The sequence below is a fragment of the Bombus pascuorum genome, chromosome 8 (assembly GCF_905332965.1).
Source record: "Bombus pascuorum chromosome 8, iyBomPasc1.1, whole genome shotgun sequence".
NCBI lineage: Eukaryota > Metazoa > Arthropoda > Insecta > Hymenoptera > Apidae > Bombus > Bombus pascuorum.
This window is the reverse complement of record NC_083495.1, coordinates 9,021,335-9,036,491: the sequence shown is the minus strand read 5'-3', so window position 1 is coordinate 9,036,491 and position 15,157 is coordinate 9,021,335. Positions and strand designations below refer to the sequence as shown.

Sequence of the window (15,157 nt, the reverse complement as noted above, 5' to 3'; positions counted from 1 at the left end):
GCTTGAACGACGACCGGCCTGTGGTCTAATTCATCGCGGTCACATTAACGTTCATAAACTTTGAGCGTACTCGATGCCATATTTCAAGTTAATGAGAGCAATAAATTTATACGTCGCGGTAGACTGGCAGGATGACAGGGAGATTGAACGACGAGAAGAGGGTGGTGGCTCTCGGGGAGGAGGTAAAAGAAAGGAACAGACTGCGAGTGGGCGTTTGGAGGAAAAGGAAGAAAGTTACGGCGAACGAGGCGAGGAAGAAACTGGGAAACGCGAGAACAAATAGACAGAGACTTTAAGAAGAGGAAGTGAGGAAGAGAAGAGGAAGGAGAAGAAGTAGAAGAAGGGCGAGGGGGGAAGGCAGAAATTGAGAAAATGAAAAGGTGAAGAGGGATGAGGTGGCTAGTAAAAGTAATTGGAAATGAAGAAAGGCATTGTGGCGGGCGATGTAAGAAGAAACTACAGATCAAAGGGGCTGAGGAAGGTTCGGTTGAGAGTGGGAAGGGTGGAGACAGAGGAAAATAAGTGAAAATCGTGAGCATACGCTTAAATGTTGGATAAAGAGAGATCGGAACGAGGGGAACGACGGGGTAAAACGCAATAGTGGTTGTTAAGAAAACAAGGGTCTAACGAAGAAAACTGACAGCAAGCAAATTTGATCGGAAGGGGTAAGGAGAATTCCGGGAAGTTAAAAAGAAGAGAGAAATATCGAGGAACAAAAGAGAGGAATATAAGGATGTAGCAACGAAATGAAAATGTATGTAGATGTTGGGAGAATAAACGGTGAACAGAGTCACGAGGTAACAAGTAGAAATAATTGGAAATAAGAAAGAAAAAGAGGTGTGGTTGGAGCAGCGGAGAAAAATTGCAAGTTCAGGAGAAAGGGGTAATATCGAAAGAAGGACGGAGAAAGCCAAGAATTAGCGAGGAGAAGACGGAGGGTGCGGAGGGTGGGTGTACACACAAGCGACCGATATCCGTTTTTATTAATAGAAATTCAATTTGAGCGGAGCAAGCTCGGCAATTCGGAGAAAATCGAATTATCCTCGGAATTATCGGGAGTGCACGATATCCGTGCATCGTGTGTGTATATATGTATGCGTAATCTAGAACCAGAACACGTTTTACACGTCAAGTACAGTACGTAGCACGAGAGTTTCGTCGACGATATTTCACAGCATGAAAATGTTGCGACCTTAATTCCTTTACTGTCAAACGTCGAAAATACTTGACGTCGTTTGCTCGTTCAAATTTCCACACTCCAATCATTTTTATTCTCTTTGCTTCAATTTGTTATCTTTCTCGTTCGATAATCCGACGTTTGGAAAAAGACTAAATGGTAATCCTTTCGTCCTTTAGGATTCTTTAATTGAAAATTGTTAAAGTAATTTGAATGAAATTTGAAATTATAATCTGTTCGACTAGAAGATCTGCAATTAATCATTCTCCATCGAGAAATTAAGCGCATGAGCGTAGAACGTCTCTCCGCTTAACGAAGCCGAAAGTTTTTCCAGAATTAACGCGAAACGAAGGGTTCGAGGGAAGTTTTAATTGTTATTTCTTTCAACTATTTATACAGTTTGTTAATTGCGGAATATGTAAGAAAAACATCGAGTCATGCTTTTCGCTCTGAGGAAATAATTGTACGTGCACGTGCAAAATTTACCAGCTCGTTGCAATTTTCCTACTATTTGCTGCAACACAGAAAGCATCCTCTCAAGCGTACAAATTCTAAAATGAGAAATATAAATCCTAAAAAAGCAATACTGTCTTAAGAAAAATTGTGCCATGTGATGCATATGATCCGAAAGTATGTGTGGTAAAATACAAATTTATTGAAAGTATACACATTTATATAAATATAGCGAGGGAATTTCATATAAAACTCCTTATGAACCGAATACCAATTGTTTCCGAATAACAATTAAAATAACGTGTTATATACGAATGATTTATGAAAATCACGGTTTCTTTGTGTGTATCCCTTTCTAATTGCGTGGATTATTTTAAAAACGAATCTGAACGAAAGTTATTCATCGTACTAAAAATTTAAATTTCATATAAGGTTCTTAATTAAAGCGCCATTCATCCCAGTAAGGAGGATTTAACGCGCCTTTTATTCAACATGAAAAATTCGTTCGTACGATAAAAATTCAAAAATACTATGAGTACTACACATAAAGTTGTAGAAGATCCTTCTCTGACAGAATTACTAAAGTCTTCACAAAGAGTAAAAATTGAATGAACTATTTAGCATTTAATCGCTATATGCAATAGCGATACATCTACGTGGTCAATACGTACTCGTAAAAATATTTGAACATTTATCGTACACAACTCTTATATATAGAATATATATATTAATAAAATATTTCCAAATTTCTAACCGAACTACAAATTTATTTAATCTTCTAAATATTATAAAAAATACTTCACTTTGGACATTTCACATATTTCTATATATTTCTATGTATTATATGTATTATATAGCACGTATTTTTAGGTATTAAAATTTTTCTATAAGTGTATAAACATCAGCAGTCTGTTCATTACACTGCCAATGAAATTTCATAATGTTTCCTACAACATGCGTAATATATTCGTAACAGGTTTCTATAGAAGTTAAAATATGTACGTAAAATTTAACTCTGTCCAACATTTCCCAACAATTTTCCGAGAATATAAAGCAGGAAACAAGTCGCGTGGCGAAAAATTCCATCGCAACCTTTGCCCGTTCAATCCATTCAACATCTCCTGGACATACAATACAAGCACGAGCATGAATATAAATTGGCACGCGGTTACCGCGAAGAACAGGCCGGCTCGATTCGAGAATTCCAGGGAAATTCCAGCAAAGAAATTCCGAGACGTCAGAATATTTCCGTTGAGCCGGAGCTAACAAAGACGCAAACGTACCCGATAGGATTCCCTATTGGTGGTGTGCACGATGCGGCTCTCAGCTCGGCAGTCATAAAGTTGCAGCGAACTATCAAAGTCGAACGACTTATTCGTGGCGCTCTTCATCCGGGACCGTTTGCCAATTACAAAGGGGGATCCGTCGCGAATTCCGCCTCCTCCGGCGGTCCTCGGTCCCGTTTTCTCTTTTTCCCAGCGAAAACTTTGTGCGGTTCGCCAGCCAGCCAGCCAACGACTGGATCCTTTTCCACCGAGACACCGTACAAGATTACTTTCTTTGTACAAGCGAAGTTCGTTTCCCTGCCGATGGCTCCAGTCGATTACAAAGACCGCTCTTTGAGGCGGAGGCTCTTTTGTGCCGTGGCTTCGTCGTCTTATCCACGAAAGTCATACCTTGTTCTCGTTCCACGCTATGTTTCTCTCTCTCTCTCTCTCTATCTATCTTCTCTTTCCATCGCCTTTTCTCTGTTCTCTCTGTCTCCTCTTTCAGGGAATTAATCGGCGACGGATGCTCAGCGCTCGATTGAAAATTAAAAATCGACTCGCTTTAAAGGGTGTGCACCTTTGAAGCGCGGCGAACCCGGAAGTCGTGCCTCGAATTCAATGGAATTTGCAGAACGGTGCTCGACCATGCAGGAGGGGTTGAGTAATTCGATGCTGGCTTACCTTTTTCTCGCGTCGCGTCGTCCCGGCGAAAAGTTGCCTCTTTGTCCGACGCGGCGATGTAATTTCGTGCCCGTTTTGTCGCGCTTTTCCCTCCAATTCTGTTTTATCGTTTGATCGACGTTCAGGGATATCGAGCGTTTGAAAGTTTAAGGGGCGACCGTAGCGAAGTAATAATTTATAAATATAAAATTTAGCGTCATTTAAAAGTAGTTAAACAATTTTAAAAGTGTTGTTTAAATTGAAGACTATAATTTATAAAGTCAGACGATGATAATTGTTTAGACGTAGTGAATAATTACCAACTGTTCGTATAATGAAGCCAAACTCAATTTCTTCTATTTTCGTCGTTTTCAATGCTAAGATCCAACACCCAAGATCCATTCACGTCACGAGTACCATAGACAAAGGTCGCTTTGGCAGGCATTATTTTCTTCGTCGATTATCTCGCGAGATAACAAAGAGTCGGTCATAAATCGAGACTGCCTTTCGAAGACGTTGCTAATCCAATATGACCCAAGGCTCGCGAGAAAACACAAAAGGGAAAGAGAGAGAGAGAGAGAGTGAAGAAAACGACGTACGCGTGCGCCTCGCAACGGGAGAGGATGCAAATTCATTAAAGCAAATTACTTACGCACGGGCTTAAACAAGACGAGCTCGATGTAATAAAAGGGTGCTCGGTTACCCTTTGTTAACGTCATGGTGTAACTCGTGCGTTCGCTTAAGCACTCGCTAATACATCCGTCGAGACACAGCCGAGCCATTCGGGCCCGTGACGGTGATAATGAATAGCAACAACTCCATAAACTAACTCCTCTGAAGAGAAGCGAGCCATCTCGTGTGTTTGGACTCGCGGCAACGACGTGCACAGCACCTTGTCGAACCGTCAGTCTGCGAGATTAGAATTGTTCGCCACGTTTACGTTTCAGCCGTGCTGCTACGGCTGCAGACTCCAGAAATGCAATTCAACGCGAATGCCTGCTGTCAAGGAAGTTGTCGACGCGACCGCCGGGATTTCGCAATTTTTACCATCGAGCCAAAACGTTAAACTTATTGTCAGTACACATCTAAACGACCACGTTTTACGGTTTCTACGTTTTACGAGTTGTTTCCAAGGTAATAATACGATACAGTTCGGTAAGGTTTTCGCGTATGAATTACAACCCAACTTGAAAGATAAACCGACTTGACGGATGTTTAATGTGATGTAACTGGTATTAGCACCAAGTGCTAAAAGGTAATTTGTAGTCATTGCGAAGAGCAGTTTGTGAAAGACGGGGCATAACTTCAGGTGCGATTTCCTTAAGAAATACCTTGTTTCCAAGCTATTGGTATTTTTATGGTGCCCCTGTTGTTCCCAGATATTTAGGGATCGTGTTCTTGAAAGTAATACATCTCGAATATTTATCGAACATAATGAAGATATTTGTAAATAGCTTCAGCAGATTTGTTATTCTATTAAATACCACATAAGTTCTCGTGATACATGTGTATTTTTGATATATTCAATTTCGAGTAATTTAAACTTTATGTCACGCCTCAAAAATGTTTCTTTTTTCATTGAAAATTGTAACAGTTACGACACGTGGAAATAACTATATATCGTTGTAAGAAAGAAATAGTGTTTGTTGTTAATCTATATGCATATTTGGTTTTTTTATTCTTGAAAGCAATTAGCAATTTAATTAATTCCGAATAGTACATTGATATGACTGCAAAAATACGATCATGTATTTTCAAAAAGAGTTACGAAAGCTGAACAAACTTGCGTTGTAACTATTTATATTTTAATTCCAGCGAGACAAACTCTTTAACACGTATTACACGTATGAAAATATTACTATCAAATCCTAATATATCAATTCTATCGAAATAATTTATTTTTCCTTTCCTTTCAACTATCTTCACAAATAATTACTAAATTTAATCACGAGAATATTTATCATAATATATCAAGCATTTTATATCGTCGAATATTTCCTCACCATCGATAACAATTATTTATATCAATAGTGCCTCAGTACTCGATGCGTTAAACTATTTCAAGGCCTCTCAAATACATACGCAATGAATTTTTCATTCAACATACTCAAACGCTAATCCGAGATACACTCTTGATCTTAGCCTTCATCCAGCACATCCTCCATCCAAATCGGAAACAATGCCGTCTATTCACGGTAGCTGCTCCGCGAACGATTTCATTCACCAACTGATCACCGATTCTGTTTTAATTCAAACCATTCTCCCCTTTCGTCGACACGATGCGTACAATGGATCGTTTCAGCAATTCGTCTAACGTATCAATAATTTGTCCAACGTTACCTATTCCCTGCAAACTCTATCTACGATACGATTCCACCGAAAACGTTTCGTAGAGCAAAGCTACAGGCCTCTGTGCAAACTTCCTGCTCGAACGGAGAGCGCACTCCGCTTTGCTCTGGTACGGTCTGTGTCTACCTGCGGGGAAACTGAGAAATCGCTCCGTGGCTCGATGATTCCGCACGGTGTACACGCAACAATAGGCGGAAACGTCGGCTGCTACAAAAGGAGCATCGCGAGGGAGAGAACGTTGGACAGGAACACCGGTGGCCCGATAAAGAATCGGGCCGAATCAAAGGTTCCCGAGGAAACGTTAAGGCTGTCTCCTACATATGGTGCTCAGATTGTTGGATAGTTACGGTGTCTGACCATTGTAATTGGGTATTCGCGAACAGAAAGCCCGTTCCCGGTGCTCCCGATACCATCGATTCGATATTTTTCGTCGAAGCCGCAAATTTTTAAGTCTTCGTTCTTACGACCGATGCGGCTCGTTTTAATTGGTTCGATCGGCTCTCCTCGTAAATGCACACGATGCCCGATTAATTCGACGTTGATATAACAACGTAACGTCGATGGATGAGGGAAAGGGAAAGCGAATTCCTGGTCCACTGAATTCGTATGCAACCATAGCGTATACGTTGAATTTCTTTTCACGGATTTATGAAGACTTAAATGGTTGCGACTTGGCAGTTCATAAGGAGACGGGTTTATGAGCGGTTTTATCGAACGATTGAATTTATTGCTTTAATACGTTCGACGAACTCGTATTTGATACTCGTTACGAATTTAAGCGGGTAATTTGAAAGCGATTAACTCTGTACCTTAAAATATACTGAAGTCAGCGTTTTTCTGTGTATGCATATGATTTTACTTCAAAGAGATACAATTAGAAGTTAGTTATTAAGTAATAGAAACTTTACAGGGCAGAATATCTTTTACATACTCATTTTTAAAATAATGTTTGTGATATTATAGCAAATTTTTTATTAGGATATGTATCTATGATAAAATCTCGTTCAGTCAATTACCTAAATTCAAGCAATCTAAGACCACTTTAGCAGCGAAAACCTGTTATTTACCAGGTTCTATTTCATGCTCGTGCTTAGTACTTAAAAAATTTGACTGCAAGTCGCGTAAGACCAATTTACTAGTGTTAACCTGTTATTATATTTTATTTGATTATATGTTTTCTATACTTGATATATATATCATAGTAATTTTATATCTTTTCTAAAAGCGTACGAAACGCTCTAAAGGGAACTAGGTAGTTCTTTTCCTGATGGCTGCCAATTTTGTTGCATGTATCGTCCTCTTGCTACTCGTTTTCCTCAAATGATACAATGTCCAGACTGGCAGTCTCATTGTACACAGCTAGATAGAGAGTTTGTATTGCAGATTCGAGACAGATACAATCTGGCCGGCCCGTTGCCAGAAGCGACCAGTCCTCTTGGTTACGCGACGAGAATTCGTCTCGCGAGACGAATCGCCTACTGCCGCATACGTAATAGAAATTGTAACGTCGACGAGTCTAATTTATGACGGACCCTTCGTGATTAGCGTGGATAATGTTGTTTGCAGTTGCCAACAGACACAGTCGATCGATACCGCATCGCAATAAATTTACGCCTGGAATGTGGAACTTGAACACCTTGGGGAATGCCAGATTTATAAAATCAATTTAAAATTTTGTTTTTAAAAGGAAATCTTAAGAAACTCGTTTCGGAATTGAAACTTTTGTTCCACGAAACAGGAAATTACCGTTATTATTTTATGAACCTGCCAAACTCCTTTACATTTCTATCAAAAAAAAAAAAGTAAAAAAAAAAAAAAATAGAGAAAAATATTCTACTTCAAGAACTAACGTTCCAAGTGTTCAAATACTTTAAAAGATCACTGCACCGTCGCTTAACTCGGAAATCCAACTATCCAACAAGCATGTGAAATGCCTGCGGAGCATATATCAGCGTACCGAGGCGCGTCAACATCGCAGAAATTTCAGGCGAGTATATCTTTATTGGCATGCACGGGAACACACGTAACAATCTGGGCCGTTAATCGAAAGCTATTACTCTCAGAGTGATCGATAATTCGGCGCAGAGAGATCAGGCGAAATCGTCACCGCGAGACAATGACTGGAGGCAACGATAATTGGTCGATAAAGTGATAAACCCGGCTGGAGATTATATTGTAAGCACGCCACCATGTCAGAGATATGCAAATGATTATTAATTATTAGCACGTTGATCGTCGTGTTGTCGACAGGTCAACTCGGATCGATGCTTCTATGAATTCCCGTAGACCGATGCTACACGATAAAGTTTAATTAAGGAACGCATTAACGCACTGTAGATAGTACATACGCAACGGGATGGTAAGCACCGGCTGAGTGAGCGGTTAGCAAGCAGGTGTACGGATAATTATACGTTTTCCTCGTATATCGTCGCATGCTACTGGAATAATTAAACAAAACTGATGAGCGCGTTCGCTCGTCTGTCGGGGCGCTTTGGCTTATTCTTCAACCACCCTCTTGTCCCGTAGTTTCGTGAATTTTTAATTTGTGCGCCAATGCGCCGCCGTGTGCTCCCCAAATTAACGTTGTTAATGCTTGGTCTGCGAAGCTTCTTCGGGACTTATTGGCGCGCCGATGATAATTACGTTCGGTTAACCGGTTAACTCGCTGCGGAGTGCGGAGTAATCGTTTGTTGACGGACCAGCTCCTCCTTTTGCTATTCTATCATTCTGTTCCTTTCGTGTTCCGAGCCAGTCAGAACAATTCGTTAGAAGGATTTTGCTATGAATTATTGAAATGATTGAGGTAAAGGGATTTTTCATTACGAGCGAATATGCATAATTTCAAGTTCTCGACGAGTTCGTCAAAACAACGCGTCTGACACAGTCTCGAGGATTAACGGCGGTAATAATTAGACTATGGATATTTATATTTAATTACAAAAGAGCAACTATGATAGACAATTGGTTTATTTACTGAATATTATAGTTTGGATATTTTATACGTCTATATGCATTCTCTATATTGTATGCGTTCTGTGAATTTTTGCATCCTCAAATACATAAAAATCCGCGGTCTAAGTAATAATATAATTCGATAAGCTAATTCGAAGTGATTTATTGGCGGACAGATAATTGTTTCGCATATAGACTGCGAATGCTTATACAAATTCATATGATTATGAAAAGAATTAAGCAAAGGGAACTTAAATAAGATTTTCTTTCATCCCTAGAATATTACGCTACATATTTTTCTCTAGATATTTTGTACATTTCGTTCGCACAAAATTCGTAAATTTCTCAGAAGCGCATAAACATTCCCAGTCTATTTATATACGATGAACAGTATCGTTTGTGTCGTGTTGATGTACAGTATCCTTTTGTTGTTTACATCGTGTACATACAATAAGCTTTAAAAACATAGGATTATATTATGTGTTATCTACGAGACCAGATGTCTTGATACGTATGAATAAATAAACGTGTGAGTACTATGATACTTATGAAACGTATAATAGAACCTAAGAAAATGAAGGAAGTTCGTCAGTCCTGTTCCATTCTTCGGTTAGCTTTTCAGTATTTTCCCTAACGTCATTTGCACGTATTGCACGCATTCGACGTGAACATTTCGCGCACTTAATGATATCTCCACAGACACCCGATAAATAGACAAACAATGTTCGACTACTGAGCGCAATTAAGCGTAGCTGTGCTGCAACGAGTCATGCATCCCATAGACTTTCACTAGCGCGAGACGCGTGACGATGGAATCGTTCGCGAGGAAAACGCGAAATGAATTCCAAAGGAGCATCGTCGATTCGACGCGGCTCTCCAGCCAGTCTGCCGTGCGTTTTACACGCTTCTTCGCCTCTCTCTTTCACCGGACGTTGCACGCGCGCGTTTACACAGCATCATTGCTCGCGCAACATCGAGTATTGACTCATTGCACGAGGAACGTCGGCCACGGAGATTTCTCAGGCCAGATTACGACAAGAACATCGTTGGTCGTTTTGCTACACGACTCGCGATTTACTCGCGACAGGCATCGACGTACGCGCCGCGCTTTTTACGAGCCTCGTTTCTTCCATTCGGACTTCTTGTCGCAAACTACACGGCTGATTTATTTAAATTGCGTTTCATCGGCCGATGCTTTAAATCGCGGTCGGCCTCTTAAGGACGTCTCCAAGATGGATATCGATTCCGTCAACGGAAATATCGCTTTTTCCGCGAATGTATTTGAAAAATGTTCGATTCCACCAGAAAGAGAAATTGTATTTAAAATATATGTTTGATGAATTTGGAATTTTCGCTGGTTTGTACAGTATATCATGATCGGTTCATTAAACATGTAGATACTGCAGTGAAAGTGCTGTTCGAGAATTTCAGTAATTTTGTACTTATCCTTCATTGTGATTGCGTATCCAATATTAATCGTAGCTTTCTACTTTAATTTTTAATCGATATTGCTGAGCCATACGTGATTCGCAAAAATCATTTAGCCTTAGACTATTTCCTTTTAATTTGTATTCTATATTTGCGCGCTGAAGATCGATAGCATACTTCAAAATTAAATAATCTGTCTCTGACTTAAATTTTCGTGATCGCATATGATCCAATGGTACCGCGAATTATCCTTAAATCGTAAAAGTGTAGAAATGGCATAATAGATAATCTCAGAACGTTCGTTATCATTTAGTTGCCTTGATATTTAATATTATAGATCCAAATAATATAGCGTGAATGGAATGCTCTGGTGCAGCAATAATGCAGAGCCTTTAACATCGAAAGAAAATTATAATGTGAATGTTTCTTTCCAACCTATATTTCATGCTCATCGAATCGGTCACAATACGCGTGCAACTTACGATTCGCCTCTAAATAAAGCTTGCGCAGTTCTTTATGAAAATAACCTTCGAACAATACGCCGATGTTTGAAATGACTAACAGCCGCCGCGTATGCTCGTACGACAATAATTGCAGCAATTTAACAGGCACGGTATACGTGAAACGATCGTGACTGAGCCCAAATAAAAATGACTGCGAACATACCTTGGGGTCGAAGTTGAAGACCTGTTCAGGTCTTAGCGGACACTCGAGACCGCATTTGCAGGTTCCCACTGTTGTCAGGTACTCCTTCAGTTGATCCAGCGAACCCAGCGCTGTGCTGCTTGGACTGTAACAAAATAAGACAAAAAGTTAGTAAACGAAGCAGTAGCATACCAGGCAAAAGAGAAACGCAAAGACGTTGAAAAAGCATACACGGTCGTCCATAGAAATCTTTTACAATCGAGGCAATGAAAGTATCAAGAAAGAAGTATGCATTACTAACTCCAATATATTGCATGACAGATGAGAAAGACGATCCTTAAATAAAATTCTTTATCGAAGGTTACACGTACAGTGACTCGCGAAAGTATTCATACACTTGTCGACATCTTCTATGAACATATTATTTGTGTTGTAAATAGATGAAATAGTCTGAAATTTTATTAGTATTGTAATGACATCTGCCTATCATGATTACATAGAATTTTTTCGAACTTGAAAATTGTATATGCAAGTTATAAGATATTTAGTACAATATCATGCAGAGATAAAAAATCATTGCAATCGTACACGATATTAATAAATTTCAATATATAATGGGATCATCTTTAATACTTCTTATATGATTTAAAACGAATATTCGTATCAGGAATATACTAATTTCTGTACTAAATATAAGTTTGCAGTAAATACGTATCTTGTCCTTCCATGTATATTTTCAGATTGGATCCAAATCTCCTCAATATAATCTTGGCAATCGCGTCTCGTTATAGCTCTAATGAAATGTCAAGATCTTTTATATAACACGCGTGATATACGTAAGTGTACGAATATTTTTGCTGTAAATACGTAGGTGGGATAAGCAAGAAGACGGAACACGGTACGAAAATTAAAACGTCTTCTCTTATTTTTCCCTGTGGGAAGTTTCAATCGTGTTTCTACGCCATACTTCCAGCATTGGGAGGAAAGCCAACGAGCGATATCAAAGATAAATTAACCAACTCATAAAGAAGCTGTAGCAGTGAACGAGGGAGTCGATGTTTCGAGGGGAGCGGCAAATAGGCGTTTCATAATTTCACCGGCTGCGTCGATGAGCTGGAAGGAGACGGTTTATTACCTACAGACATCGCTTGTTTGGTGAGACCGGACAGTAATGGTTCGAGGACGTTTGCTGAGCGACCAACGAATTACACTGAGGGGATCCTCGCCGATAATTCTAACTGGCCCTGTGAAATGAAAACGGTTATCGATGTTCGTAAAGGGGACCGAGTTATTGCATCGCTTGGATTACTGGCAAATTTTCTGCAAAGGGTGCTTTACGATTGACAGTTACGACTTCTATATACTACGGTTCCTTCACAGAAATTTCTAGTTCTTTTCTTAATATTTTTTCACTTAATCTTGTTAATCGAATCGTTTCTTCGGTAGAAATTACTATAATCGTTTTTTAATGTCGAATTTATCAATTTTATGTATTGCACCTCTTTCTTCGTGAATCTGTATGATGTTCATGAATTTATACAAATTCTCTGTACATATTTCTTGATTCCTTTTACATGTACACTAATTCATTCCGAATTTAAAGAATTTCCTTGTTAATTGTTTAACGAATACTCGCTAGTTAACTCTGTTCCTTTTTTGAATAAAAATGACCAAATATACCAAAAACTACAGATTGATTATCCCCTTTGTTCACACGAGAAACATGTCTAAAATTTACTTAAAATACATACCTCACAACTTTTTATAAAAAAATAAGTCTATAAACGTGACAAATTTAACATCGGATCTTGCAATTGTTCCGAAGAACAAAAAACGTGACTCGTTGTATCTTTCCCCTGTGATCTTCACACAGATTAATTAAACATTTGTAATCCGTCAACCTTCTAGTTAAAATATACAACAAAAGGATCCTCTGCTTCGTTTATTACTATTCAAATAGAAGCACCGTAGAATATCAACAATTGTATAAATCATTTTTACGCGCCGTCAACATCTGACCTATTTCGCTGTATTTAAGCAAACGAAATTTCGGAAGACGTAATCCGGCAAAGCTGCATAAAATGTTTCGCATTAAGCGTAGTCAAAGGTCTCTCTGCGTTCCACGTTGGTAACATCGTTCGGCCGACAATTTGCGCGATTAACGCGTTCAATCTCCCGGCATTAAGCGTCGTTGCATTTTTACCTCGTTAGCATTTTCATTTGGCGCGGTCTAGAGGCTGGGAGTAATTGAAATTCCGCAATTAATCTGGAAACACGGCCGTCATAACGTGAAGGGAAGGACGAGGTCTGGTCTCTGGTAGGCCGTCGAACGGAAAGACGGTTTATCACCTATCGCTCTCTGACGTCGAATCCCCGACAGCGATGCTTTGCAAGCAACTAATTCGACGAAGGGATCTTCGCCAGGCGGTTCGGGTTGAATCAACGAGCTGAAACGGAGGCAGGGTCGCCCGCTTGTATATTGATTACCTTGTAGAGGGACAGAGAGACTTTGTTTCAGAGTACTTTGCAGCTTCCTAAACTAATAACCTCGGGCGCTTCATCCCGGCATTATAACCTCGAGGGAAGGCTCGCCTTTCCCGTCCGATCCCGGTCCATAGGAATCCTCCTGGCAATTATTTCTCGTGACAACAAGACGAATTCGCGCACCCACGTTCGCGCTAATTTGCGCCGAATTCGATTTGTTCGCCGTGCTGCCAGCCCACCACCAGCCCCTTTTCGCGTCTGCTCTCCACCCTTTGTCACGTCCGCTATGAATTATGAAATACATATTTTCACTCTCGCCGCGAGTTAGTCGCGGATTATTATTAGCCTTCTACGGGAAGTTAGCTGAAGTTGTGTATACACATTGCGTGAAATACAGGCCGGATTCTCGAACGAGTGATGGAATAGTGAGTTAGCTATGGCAAAGGTTTATCGAAGTATTTGTAACAAGATGATTGGCAACTGAGATTGAGTTATGGTCGAGTTGTGTATTTGCTTGAGGATTTTGGGGCTGGATATGTGGTGTATACACGTAACATGTAGCTTATAATTTCCAATAAATTAGGGTCTTTGTAAGCAGAACGTTTGCTCTAAGAAAAGGAATATTGATTATAATCTTTCATTTAGTTTGTAATCTACGCTGTAGGTAGGTTCCATCAGCATATTCGCGTAAATCAAATTTTATTAGTATTTAGAAATCTTGTTAATATGCTCGAGTTATATTTGAATTATGGATAAGTATAAATAAAGGAAAACAATAAGGTATTTGTTTACATATTCACACCATACTAAACACAAATTTTACGAGCTTCAGATCTTCACATGATTGATATTAGAATCTTGTGTACACCTCTTAATTGAATAAAGACAAAAGACACATAATTATATAATTCACTGGGAATTATTCCAAGATAATCAACACTGTTAATTACCGTGAACAGTTTCAGAATCAACTTAAGGATACATGTTGCATTAAATTAATATTTTTTTAATGATAAGATTCCTTCCTAACGTTGCTGGTGAATTATCTCAACTTTCACTATATCTATAATGGAAATGGAATTATATTCAGACTATTATTAACGTTGGCATAGTAATCAAAGTGCCTTGCCACATGTAGAATTTGTAATAGAGAACACACGTAACTATATTATGAATGAAATAGTATTGCAAGCATAGAGATTGTATGCAAACCTTCTGTTGTTATCTGTTATCTGAGTGAACTAGTTGGCACAGTAATTAAGAGCGTGGTTGATCAACTACGAAAATTCGAGTAATTACTTTCCGTCTCGGTAAGACAAATTTGCTATCTACTCGGGCTGTTAATTTACCTCGGATTGAATTTGTCGAGAAACATTGGAAGCTAACAACTTGGATTTACTTGCTTCATGATTTAGTCTATTCTAAAGTAACCGAAGAATAATTTTTACGATATGAAAAAATGTCTATATCGAAAGAAGATATATACATTACAGAATCTCTTTATGAATACAATCGACTGTATTTCTGTAATTATAAAAGAGAATTTAATTATGAAAATATCTTTATTGGATTAGCAATGTCCTATTTGTAATTTCATTCGTTATTAAAATTTGTCAGTTCAAGACTACAATAGAATAAAAGAATTTTCACTATGATAATCGCAATAAATAGCTGTCTACATAAAATAAGGGAGAAAAGAATCAAAGTCTGTTAGGTTTCTACCTAAAATTTCATATCTCCA

General features: G+C 39.0%; 1 protein-coding gene across 1 annotated transcript in view; it reads right to left on the bottom strand.

The window, feature by feature from the left end:
- Positions 1-15,157, bottom strand: part of LOC132910002 (mucin-2-like) — a 708,972-nt gene that overhangs the window by 105,414 nt on the left and 588,401 nt on the right. The window contains exon 3 of the mRNA XM_060965343.1: positions 10,954-11,077. Within this exon, the coding sequence (XP_060821326.1) occupies positions 10,954-11,077 (124 nt within the window). The remainder of the gene's footprint in view (positions 1-10,953; positions 11,078-15,157) is intronic.